General features: G+C 33.1%; 1 protein-coding gene across 1 annotated transcript; it reads right to left on the bottom strand.

The window, feature by feature from the left end:
* Nucleotides 1-5,684: 5,684 nt before the first annotated feature.
* Nucleotides 5,685-6,605, bottom strand: LOC134241725 (U9-ctenitoxin-Pr1a-like). The gene is made up of 3 exons (XM_062723746.1): nucleotides 6,492-6,605; nucleotides 6,104-6,266; nucleotides 5,685-5,836 (listed from the first exon to the last, which is right to left on the bottom strand). The coding sequence occupies exons 1-3, from the start codon at nucleotides 6,540-6,542 to the stop codon at nucleotides 5,721-5,723; spliced, it is 330 nt and encodes a 109-aa protein (XP_062579730.1). The 5' UTR covers nucleotides 6,543-6,605; the 3' UTR covers nucleotides 5,685-5,720.
* Nucleotides 6,606-13,546: the final 6,941 nt, after the last annotated feature.

Raw genomic sequence — 13,546 nt, 5'->3', positions numbered from 1 at the left:
TTATTAAAGAAAGTCAGACTGGGTTCAGAAAAGGTTACTCTACTTTAGACAATATCCTATTATTACAATTTTTATCCCAGACATTGATTAACAGCAAGAGAAAATTGTTTTGTGCGTTTATAGACTTTAAACAAGCGTTTGATACAGTCTGGCGTGAGGGACTTTGGTGCAAACTTCTTAGAAGTGGGGTCAATGGTAAATGTTTTACTTTTATTAAAAATATGTATAGTGGTATAAAATCTAAAATACAAATGAATGGTCTGTCATCTGAATTTTTTAATTGTAATGTTGGTGTACGACAAGGTGAAAACTTATCGCCTTTCTTATTCTCATTATATATTAATGACTTGGAAGATTTTTTGACAAAAAAGAATATTGTTGGTTTGTCTAGTATTAGCAAAGGTATACAGGATGAGTTGTTTTTGTATATGAAACTGTTTATCTTATTTTATTCCGATGATACTGTAATTCTTGCCGAAACTGCTGAAGATCTTCAGAGAGCATTAAATGAATTTTACAAATATTGTGAAGAATGGAAATTATGTGTGAATATCAAGAAAACAAAGATACTTATTTTTTCAAAGGGCAGACAGCCAAAGAATATTTTTACATATAATGGCAGTATCATAGAAGTAGTTAAGGATTTTAATTATTTAGGGATTGTATTTTCTCGTACAGGCTCATTATGTAAAGCAAGAAAACACCTATGTGAACAAGCACAAAAGGCAATGTATGGTGTGATACGTAAAATTAGGCAGTTTAATCTCCCCTTCGAATGTCAATTGGATTTGTTTGATAAAGTAGTTTTACCAGTATTGTTATATGGCTGTGAAATATGGGGTATGAAAATATCGATATTATTGAACGAGTACATTTACGTTATTTAAAACATATACTGAATTTGAAAAGTAGCACTTCGAGTTATGTGATTTATGGAGAAACTGGTAGGTTTCCATTACACATAAATATTTACTCAAGAATGATAAAATATTGGGCAAATCTTGTATTATATGTATATATGTTTTATATGTTTTTTTACCTCATGTACCATTTACATGGTTTTGAGAGAATAAATTGAATTGAATTGAATTGAATTGTGGATGCCTTCTTGTTAAGGGTAATAATTTTGAAATTTGTTAAAATAACAATTTTTACCCTAGCCGATGATGAAATTTTGTCTATAAACTGAATATTATATTGATGATGATCAAACTCGAAAATTAGAAAAATAATACATAAAAATTTGCTTTTATTGATTGATTTATAATGTTTGACGATACAAATACGTGGGAATGAAAAATAAAACAGTTTTAAATTATATTATGTCACTTTAGATCTTAGGAGGAAAAGGGGAGAAAATAGACATGACATAAAATAAAAGCAGCAGAACTGTAGGTCTGTCGATACATTTCTTATTAGAGAGCTACAGTTCTGCAGCTAAAAATATAAATATAATTTTTAGAAAACAAAGGTTACTTCAAAATATATATTATGAAACCAGATACACAAGTAAAAGTATGCAAATATTTACCAATAATTATTTTGAATATTTGTACATTTATAAAACTATAAACAATAAAAACGCGAAGAAAACAAAGACGTAAAAATGCTATCAATATTATAAAAAAACCTAAAATGCAATACCGAGGTATTTACCAGGTATACCATATGTACAAAGTAGCCAAATCACATGAATTAATGGGAATGTAACAACGGAAGAAATATCTCTTTAAAAAATGAATTACAAGATTTCGATGTGGCAATAGACACCTCCACAACTTCGCCGGGAATGGCTTGCAATTTTTAAGATGTTTAAAATACTAGTATATTACGCCATTTAAACGATCCTTACATGTATGAATCTCTGTAAAAAAAATTATTTAAATCCCTCCTCCTTTTTCAATATAATGTAATCTGCGAATAATCTGTAATTTACGAAATTACGAAAGAATACATTATTAGGACTGTATAAAATGTTGTTTAGGAATTGTAGTAATCTTGATGCTCTCAGTATACATGTATGTCAAATAATTTACTGTCCCTAAAACTTTACATATTCTTGGATTCAATACAAAAAATTATCTCATTTTTATACGCAATTTATCCATGGCGTTCAGTTTTCACTGTTATACCACTGTTATACCAGAGATCGTAAATTTTAAGTACAAACAAAAATTTTCCAATTATAACACAAATTTGAACTAGCTTTTTGAAAGAGCAAAGACATATGACTCTTATGTGAGCTAGATCTTTAGACTGTTCAATACTTACGTTTTATTATTAAGGAGTCATTCATGAGAAGTCTATTACATGTATGCACATACAGAATATAATGCAGAAAAATGTTTGTAACAATCGGGACATTTTAAATTTAAAATCCATGCATCAGCACATTGATTTTGTGTTCTAAGAATAAACTTGTAAGTGGGGGTGGGGGGGTGGGGGGAGGGAGGTTCCACTGTTGTACATAGAAAGCATGTCTTAATATTTGAAAAAAAAATGAAGTCTAAAAAGTTAGTTAAAACTTACTTGACTGTGACAATGCACACACGTAGGATTCGTCATCTTGCCTAAAAATTTTGATCGCTAGGAAGTATTACAGTCCATGTATATTAGATTTTTATTCTAATGTAATAAAAAGTGGGGGGAAAATTCTTATTTATATAATAATCTGGCTGAACACATCTTTGTACAAGTTGACATATTTTGTCTAAACACTAAAGGAGATATTGTGTTGTCAATCTGTGAAATCGACAATTTACGGATAAGCATATGCACCAGCATGATGATAAAAAAAACACCTTGTAGGGTACCATAAAACCGCAAGACAACAATTACGAATTCTAACAATCATATATTTATTCCTGATAAAGACCATAAACGACAGATGACAGGACAATAAACAAATTCACTTGAAGTCTACTTGATAATGAATTTAACTGTTAAAGAAAGAAGATTAAAATAAAATATTTCTGTTATCGCATTTAAAGTTATTTTATATTCCATTATAGCTGCATAACTGTAGCTCTCCGAATTTTTTTTTCTTGGACAGGCCGGACTGTCTCTATATATTTTTTCGGAGAGCTACAGTTCTGCAGCTAATTCCATTAAAAAGAAAGAAAACAAGTCTTAGAATGAATGAATGAAAATAAATAATCATATGCCTCGGCCCTTTTAAAAAGCTAGTTCAAGATTGTATAAATTAATTAATTTAAAAAATTAACAAATAAAGGAATGAATTAAACCACGAAAGAATTCTAAAAAAAAAATAAATTTACAAATAAATGAGTGAATTCATAAATATTAAAATTATGAATAAAATAAACAATAAATGTGTGAACTTATAAATAAATAAAACATACATGTGTGAATTAATAAATGAATATATAAGATAAAATAAAATAAATAAAGTTAGCGTTAAATTCAATAACGATGGAAATTAATAAAACTAATTAAAATTAAACTTATTACATTATAATTTTTGCGTTGGAGTGAAATGACCTAGGTTGTGGAGAGAAATGACCTGGGTAATGGAGGGAAATGACCCAGGAGAGAAATGACTTGGGCGGAAATGACCTAGGCGGAGCAGGTACTGGGGAGAAATGACCCGGATTCAATGAGCCCATTGACACCTGTAAAATAAAAAAAAATAAAGAATAGATTTTTAAATTATCAAGATATAAAATAGTTTTAAAAAATTGATCACAAAAAAGTTAATAATTAGCGAGTAAGAGTTCCTTATGGTATTGTAAAAAGGAACTGAAAATAGACAAAGTACTTGCCATAATCATAACCGAAAAAAATATGCACCGCAGCATCTTGTACAGAGCAAACAATCGTATACGCAGTATAAAAACGAAAAGTTTTACATATATACATCGCAACATTCTAAGTAGCTAAGAGGGTCATTAATCAGACCCGGAAAACGTTAAAATCACGATACAGAAAGGACAAGACCTTGCCAATCGTATTCTCGAATTCTGTATTCTAGAAGGCATACATTTAAACAACGCTGGTATCTTAAACAAGAGGCTCGTGAACTACAACCCTGACCGGAATAATTTTTGACTTTCTTGATTTGCATCAGCTGACTCTTCTTCCTATATATTCCTATGTAAAAATTTGATTACCAATTGTAGCCCCAACCTACCCCTTGGGATTATGATTTGAACAAATTTGAATCAATCCTAAGAATGCTTTCGGCAAAATACCCTGGTATAACAATAGGATATATTAAAGATATTTTTTATGTATTCTTTTTGCCCATTGTGGCCCTACCCTGCCCCCAGGGGTCATGATCATTACCTTAAGGTACTTCTATATAAGTGATCATGGCTTTATTGTTTTTGAGATTTTTGAAAACTAATTCCTACATAGTAAAAACCCATTAAAACTTGCCCAAAGTGACCCCACCCTACCCAAGAGGTTCATGACATGAACAATTTGAATCTATACAAAACATAACTAGTCATGACTATCATGAAAAAAATATCTATGACTTTTAATGTAAGACTTTGATCACCCACTGAGCCGCATTTTAACCGCCCCCTCCCCCTACTGGGGAGCTTCATGTTTAAACTAAGCTTGAACTAAATTACCTGAAGATTTTTCCAAACAGGTATGTCTTTTAAAAGTTTTCCTGTTCTAAAAAAAAGTTAGATACACCCCAGGGGCCTAGTTTGAAGAAAACCGAATCTACGTTATCTCAGGAAGCCTTCAAACAAGTTTCATCTTTTTTGTCCAAGTTGTTCTTAAGCCTTATTACTGGACTGAACAAGTTTCATCATAACCCGCGTTTATTAAATTTTTTCTGTCCAGTAATAACAAACAAAGAAAGACATTTTATTGTTTATATTTATATCTGTTTAAATAATCAATTAAAGTAGATTAAAAAGATATTTTATTAATGATAACGTCTTTATACCATTGATGGAACTAAAATTTTGCCTACTGTAGTTTATTTCTGGGGTTTCTTAAGATAACAGTGGATGTAAATATTTTAAAATAAACCCTACAAATTTTCAATATTTCTTGATAACTGTATCTCCCCTTGGAATATGGTTTGATCTTTTATTTAAATAAACTTGAATCAGTTGAATCAAGGATAACCTGTACCAAGTTGAACAATTGTTATTCAACAGCAACCATAAATATTTAATTCTAAATGAAATGATACTCCATAGTCATGGGGTATTATTAAGGGCAACTCCTCATTATAAACGCACTTCAAATCAAATTTCTGCGATCATTAAAAGTCTTCAGCATATGACAAAACCTACTGTGTTATTTTGTGAATCAAATGTTATATCTCTTCAGCATGCCTTCTGTAACAAAATTGTACGCAACGTAGAATAAAACAAATGGTCATTAATTAAAGGGAAAACACTCACACTTGTGCCAATTTGATAAAGCACTCTTTATATTCTTCAAATGTACTTCTTGACAGTAAGTATTATAGGATGCTTAACCCTTCATTTTAGAAAAAAAATATTAAATCTACCAAAGATGATCGTTGCTAGATAAAAATCTAAGAAAAATTAATAACTATTTTCCTTGGGATGGGAAAAAAATTAAAAACTAATTAAAAATCTCGTATGATGGAACATGTCTTCGAATAGACAAAGTAAAGTTGTTGAGGGACATACAAAATTTTAATAATAAAATAAAAGTGAATTGTATAGATATTTCATATTTTATAAATTTAATCAAATGGTGCAGATCTATACAATTGGTTCGCATGTCCCAAAACCGGTGTGTGTCATGATTTCTTCCACTTGATGAAGAGCACCAGCTATTGACCCCTCCGCAGATAAATGGAATGGTTGGCAATTGTGACCTTCAACAAAACATATCATATATTAATATAATCACATTTAGAACTTCACAAACTGCAGCGGACATATTGACTTGATGCAAAACAGAATACTTTTCATGTTTCTTGGTTTAATAAAAACCGGTTCCATACCAATGCTGACCATAATGCATTAAATAATTTTCTTTTAACTGCGCATACACAATAAGACTGCAGTTTCATTAAAATTGTCGAATACATTTTCGAGAACGTTGGTACATGAGAGGTGAGTAGAATTCAAACATGAATTACCCGGAGCACAGTTACAATGATAGAGGTGAAGTGAATGACCAGGGAGATGGCAAGGCTGGGAGGCGTTCTGATAGGCGGAACAGTACTTCCCGTGGTAATCCGTCACACAGCAGTGTGTGGTGGGGCAATCACTGTTAGAGGCACATTCATCCCTCAAAGCACCCTACCAGATAGAGAAAATTAAAATATTTTAATATATTAGAAGTAATTCTTTGTTTGATAATATTCATTGCTTTTGACATTTCCAAATTATCTACAATATATTCTAGTTTCAACAACCGTACGAGTTAGTACAAGTACCATAGAAAAGTTGTGTTTTTGTTTACAAATATTTCTTACCTAAAAAGAATTAAGAATGAAACAGCAGTATTCAGGGGCAAAGACTTACCAGAACAATAAGTGACACTGTACATAATGTTAGTCCTGTCAGTAAGTACATCTTGTGTTCTTGCCCAGCCTGAAAATAATGCTTGTATGTCCGAATCTACTGATCATATATATTCTTATCAATAGAACCTTAATAGTTTCCTAATTTCTATGCGTAACCGTCCATGATAAGCATTTGAAATGTATTGTGTCTTATTTAGATCTATACTAAAAATTCTAATCAATTTTGAGATTTATTGTTCAAACTGTTTTCTATCAACATGCAATTCATTACTATAATTGTAGAAAAGGTTTAACAACAGTGAAAAGTATAAATTGGAACATAAAAATTTTACGCAGTGACACTCAAAGTTAAAATATAGATCGCTGGCTGCAGATAACCTGAACATGTAATTGGACTATTTCTTTACCATGTAAGAGCTTTTACAGTAAGGTGTACGGTGCTTGTAACAAGACGTTTTTATTACCAAGGGTTTTAATTCTATTCCCTAAAGTTTGATCTTTCAGTTATATTCTTTAATTTTTCTATATTTACGAGAGGTTTATATTTTTTGCTGTTTAGATTTAAACTAATATAGTCTAACTTTGAAGGAAATTCAACATTATTGTCAGCTTATTGTCGTTTTTACAAAAAATAGAGTAAAATGTTTTTAGTTAAAATAAGCATTTTGAAGTCGAGTGAGTGAGATTTGAGTCATGTAGTGTGAGGATTGGAGAGCCGGAGTTCTACGTGGTAAGATCTCAGGGGCGTATCCTGGCGTTTTCTAGAAACTGTAGTGTTATGATTGTTAAGTGGCTGTAGTTATATGTAAGATCGGTACCATAGCTTGAAACGCTTCTTCTGGTGGGAGGAAAGAGTCCTAAGTCAACTTTCGCCCTGTCTTTCTACATGTTTTAATTGAAGTGATGCAAAGGTCGTGTGGCATATTATTTCAGTGGTTTGTAGCTTGTTTGTTATGTTCACATCAGCAACATTATAAAGTGATATAATGAAGCCCGTTTAAGAAACAAGTTCATTTACTGCAGCTGTAGACTGTGTAGTACAATGATCTTTCTGTTTTTAAGCGGTTAAGAGAGAATAGATTCTAATCCACTTTTAAGGGACTCCTTGAATAAATTATATGGAGATAACAAATGGTATAAATCAAGCTCAAATTTTCATTGAAACAATGCAGATTGAAAACAAAAACAGACCTATAAAAGATTAGGGGTGGTATCAGGTGCCATTGAGGGTTTGACTTGACTGTCGACCGGGCATAACCGCATCGTGCTCCTTGTCATGATCAGAAAGACAGAAAAATCCCTAGCTCTTACAATGTACGTTATAAAGCCACATAAGTACTAGTAGGAAATCTTGAAAATGCTGACTGACGTTTTTTTATACTAATTGTTAGTCCATTATTTATACACTAAATTGACGACGGGTTTTTCCGTTATTTCCCGATCATGACAGGGAGCGCACAGCGGGTGTGACCGGTCGGCAGGGGATGTTCACTCCTCCATGACACCTGATCCCACCTCTGGTGTTTTGGAGGTCCGTGTTCACTCTGCTCTTGTTTTGTATTGTTTATGGATTCTTGATCTTGAATATTGTTCGTTATCTTCATTGCCTCACAGGGTAAAAATTAATCAGATACAAGAAGAAGACACTTGCCGTTACCTTCCACTCCATATTTAGATATATCGAAAACATTTTCTGTAGTCAACTTTCCTTACTTGTACTGCAGTTTACCTTTTTCGCCTCAATATGGGGTTTGAGGTCTTCCACTGATTCGATACTCAAGAGCATGTTGTACGTACGAAATAATTTCTAAAACGAAGTAAGCTATTGGCAAACAATTTAATGAAACAAGCATCTTCGCTAGCCAAGGGTTTCTGATACGCTACTCTCCTCATGAACCCTTGGCATAAGGTGAAGTCAAAAGACGGGATTGTTTTCGTCACGTGATCTCGAATCTATCAGGTACGCACAGATTGCGTCATCGACAGAAATAAAGACGCGTGTTTAAAAAAGAATTAAATCAAAGTTTTTTTCAAGAATAATTAAGAAGCAATAATTGAGTTATATTTATTTATTATTTATAGTACAAATCTGATGCTTTAATATAGATTCTTAATTAAATGTTTAGAAGATATTGGATGACACCATAGCTATTCATAGAATTGCATGTTATCTTACGGATCGTTGTTTACTTGCGATTTTCATTTCCGACATTTAAGAATCAAGAAGTATCCCGAACGCAAATATCGTCATTTACAAAAAACAATTGCTGATTGGTCGACCGGGTGTACCGAATCCCAATCAGAACTCGAGAAAAAAAAACCAACTTCTATCAATACCGTATGCCAATTAAGGGATTATGAGGAGAGTAGCGTATCAGAAACCCTTGGCTAGCGAAGATGTGAAACAAGAAAATCGACAGCCATAATGAATTAAGTTTTAAGGTCGAAACAATGACCTGTAAGCAAATACAAATTATCATAAAGCCAAATTTTCACTTACGTTTTTCATATACTCTTCAAAAAAAGAAACGCATAGTAGGAACAATGCCCTGAAAATTTGTGATTGTTTTGTCATACCTTTTATTTTTGTATGGATATGATGTATCCGAGTGAAATGAATGATTTTTTAAAGCAATTGTTAACTTTACAGTTATTCTACAAGTCTCACAGACAAAAAGACGTGATTTTGCAAAATTTCCACCAAAATTTTTATCTCAATTTTCATTTGTTGAATTCCGATGCAATTCCTTCAGGTACAAAGGGGCTATCAAAAGCGGGGGTTCTGATATTTTGAATCTTGTTTTATCTGAGAAATGACGTTTCCTAAAAATGCTGCATCTGAATGTTGCGTGGCACAAAAAGGAAAATGGGCGACTGGAAGCAGGGGTACCACAATCTACAATTGCAAGAGGTTTTAATGTTACACACAGACCATATCTAAACTATAAAACATAAACCATTAACATTGAACACCCACTGTTCGCAAAAAATATGGTAGACTACGTGTGACATCAGCAGCACAGCATCACTTCCGAGGATAATGCAAATTGCATGAATGTAATGCAAGGACGTCATCTAAAGCATTAGCTATCCCTGAACTTCACAGATCATCTCACAAGACCGTTTTCAGTTGACTACGAATAATTGCAAGAGTATTATTCATGCCATTTTTCGACCCCTCAACACCCCAAATATCGACTTCAAAGATCTCAGATGAATAGAGTATGACCACAGCATCACTGTTGAACATTTTGGTGAACCTATGCAGCTACCATTTGTCCGAAAAGGTACTAGTCCAGAATGTTTATCTGAAAGCCTCTCACAAGTTTAAGAGTGCTAATGCCTTTTAATGAAGGTTAGATAGATAACTGCCTCCAGGACGTTAAAAAAGTTGGTGGTGGTAGTGTAATGATATGGAAAATGGTATTATAAGAAAGTAAGATTGACTTGGTTCGAATTCAATGGACTTTGATGGAAAAAGGTACTCTAACCATGTTCTGCCTCCACATACCCATTCAATTTTGCAGCATCCTAGAGCCGTATTGCAATCTCACAATACACAGCCACATATGGCTCGTTTGATACACCTATTCTTGCAAAGAAACAACAACCTGTTTCAGTCACAGTCATCTATATCACTAGATTTAATCCAAATTAAGCAGCATTGTACATAATGGATTGATATGATTTGCCAAAGACAGTCGCATCCCCAGACTCTGCAACAGCTTACTAAAGTTCTACATTTGGAGTGGGAGAGTATTCCTAAACAGTTTTTATTACACACGTTTGCTGCAAATATAAAAATTTTGCCATTAGATGCCGTTTGTGGCTATCATTTGTGTCTGCGGGGGGCATACCAGATATTGATATTTAATGGTCTTAAACTGACTATAATTTTAAAATTGTTGAGTAATTATGACATTAAGATAGTATTCCTGTTGCTTACCACATTTCTGTTTTATCAATGCATCATTTTACTAAATAATCTTTATGTTCAATGTGTCACTAAAATTCTACGATGCGTTTCTTTTTTTGAAGAGTATACTATTAGTTAGGCCATTATTTACATAATAAACTGTCTACAGATTGTTTTTTGTTTTCCCGAATATGATAAGGAGCACACACATTGGGTGACAGGTCGACAGAACTTTCTTTTGAATGACACCCAATCCACCTCTGATGTTTTAGAAGCTCGCTCCTGATTTGTATTGTTGTTATTGAAATAACCTAAAACCTCTTTCTAGTAGACTCTCGCATTAGTATAAATAAAAGAGACACTGAGAGATCGACTGGTCCTTTCTAGAGCGGAGAAGAGGGTAGGCAAGATTACTCTCTAAACTTCTCCATTTAAACAATAAATTAGTGGCGCGAATTAGGCAGAAGATTTTCAGTGGTTTGTTTTTGTTTTTCGTATAAAGTATGGCTAGTCATAGGCCAGTGTTCTAAAAACTATGGGAAAAAATCACAGGTATCGCAGTTAGGAGCCCATACAGAGGGAAACTTTCCTGGGTGCTTGTCACAGGCACTTGTTTCTGTAAAAAAATTTTGACCCATAGTATAATAATAACTATACTATGGATCAAAATTTTTTTACAGAAACAAGTGCCTGTGGTGCTTGTGTATCTATTAAGAGTAACTTTCGGTTTGACTACTTTAAAGCGGGTGTTGCTAAAACGCGGAACGGAAAACGGAACGGAAAGCGGAACGGAACGGAAAACGGAATATATTATTTTGGATTAAATCACTTAAGATACACAAAATTTATCATAAACGATATATTTTGTACATATTTAATCCCCCACTATTAAAAAGAAAAAATACAAGTTGATTTTATCATGCTCAGTCTCTTTTTTTTTTTCGAAAATCGCTAACATATAGCAGTCACCTAGAATGAATTTGAAAAGGGGGGATAAACGAACTTGAAAAGTATTTGACAAGCAATAACACAAAAAGAAACAATTGTTTGATTCGGGAGGGGGGATATGTTCCAATTCCAACATCTTTCAGTACTATTGTTTTACACTAACTTACTACATTTATTACATTCACAAAAAGTGTGAGGATGTCAACTTAAACGAACATTTCCGTAGTAAAAAGACTATGACTGGGGGATCAAATATTTGATATCTAAATGAACCATGAAAGAGAAATAAAATGTTAAAAAAAATTATTAAGATAATACGTTTGGGCAAACCTTTACGGCAAGCTCGAAGAAACATCTCTTATACACACTGGTTGTTAAGATTTTATTCAAAATAGAGACATTTTCTACATATTTAAATTCTGGAAAAACAAAGTTGGAAAACTTTCATGTCATTCAGTGAAGTTAAATTTTGTTTGGGGTACATATGTGTGTATGTTTCGGGGGGGGGGGGGGGTGTATATGAAAAAAACCCCGTAAAAAATGAGTTTGTTTTCCCACTCATTGGAAAGGTCTGAGAAGTTGTAAAGTTGTAATAGGTATGCCCCCCTTTTTGTGTCAAAAATATACATAAAGTTTAATAAATCAATTTTTAATGTGACTGTGAGCCCCTACATAGACCCGAAACTGCCACTCCCCCTTTCATGATTCGCGAATTCGACACTGCGCATGCATAATCTGAATATCATAAAAAGTTATTTTTGTCTTTACAGACATTGACATTGGAAACAAATTGAAAGAAGGGGGGGGTCAGTAAAAATTTTCCAACATACAACAAATTTGACAAACCAAAAAAAAGGGGGGATATGTCCTTTGCCCAAACACGAAAATCCTATTTGGTGGGGTGTTGCTAAAACGCGGAACGGAAAACGGAACGGAAAGCGGAACGGAACGGAAAACGGAAAATTTTTGTCAAACAAATAACATAGATTCGATATAAATCAGATAAAAAAGCAATATTCTTGTTGTAAAAATCATTTCTGATAAAAATGTATTGTAAACTATTATATATATTCATGAGTCATACACAACTTCCGTGGAAAAAATGGTACTGAAAGAAATTTTACCCCCCCCCCCCCCCCCACACACACACGAAATAGGATTTTCGTGTTTGGGCAAAGGACATATCCCCCCTTTTTTGTGGTTTGTCAAATTTGTTGTATGTTGGAAAAGTTTTACTGACCCCCCTCCTTTCAATTAGTTTCCAATGTCAATGTCTGTAAAGACAAAATAACTATTTATGATTTTCAGATTATGCACGCGCAGTGTCGAATTCGCGAATCATGAAAGGGGGAGTGGCAGTTTCGGGTCTATGTAGGGGCTCACAGTCACATTAAAAATTGATTTATTAAACTTTATGTATATTTTTGACACAAAAAGGGGGGCATACCTATTACAACTTTACAACTTCTCAGACCTTTCCAATGAGTGGGAAAACAAACTCATTTTTTACGGGGTCATTCATATACACCCCCCCCCCCGAAACATACACACATATGTACCCCAAACAAAATTTAACTTCACTGAATGACATGAAAGTTTTCCAACTTTGTTTTTCCAGAATTTAAATATGTAGAAAATGTCTCTATTTTGAATAAAATCTTAACAACCAGTGTGTATAAGAGATGTTTCTTCGAGCTTGCCGTAAAGGTTTGCCCTTAACGTATTATCTTAATAATTTTTTTTAACATTTTATTTCTCTTTCATGGTTCATTTAGATATCAAATATTTGATCCCCCAGTCATAGTCTTTTTACTACGGAAATGTTCGTTTAAGTTGACATCCTCACACTTTTTGTGAATGTAATAAATGTAGTAAGTTAGTGTAAAACAATAGTACTGAAAGATGTTGGAATTGGAACCTATCCCCCCTCCCGAATCAAACAATTGTTTCTTTTTGTGTTATTGCTTGTCAAATACTTTTCAAGTTCGTTTATCCCCCCTTTTCAAATTCGATTCTAGGTGACTGCTATATGTTAGCGATTTTCGTAAAAAAAAAAGAGACTGAGCATGATAAAATCAACTTGTATTTAATAGTGGGGGATTAAATATGTACAAAATATATCGTTTATGATAAATTTTGTGTATCTTAAGTGATTTAATCCAAAATAATATATTCCGTTTTCCGTTCCG

This window comes from Saccostrea cucullata, unplaced genomic scaffold (assembly GCF_032062105.1).
Source record: "Saccostrea cucullata isolate Sc308-1 unplaced genomic scaffold, CSIRO_AGI_Scuc_v1 ctg9, whole genome shotgun sequence".
Lineage (NCBI taxonomy): Eukaryota > Metazoa > Mollusca > Bivalvia > Ostreida > Ostreidae > Saccostrea > Saccostrea cuccullata.
Note: the sequence above shows the minus strand (reverse complement) of the source record. Positions and strands in the feature narration are given on the sequence as shown.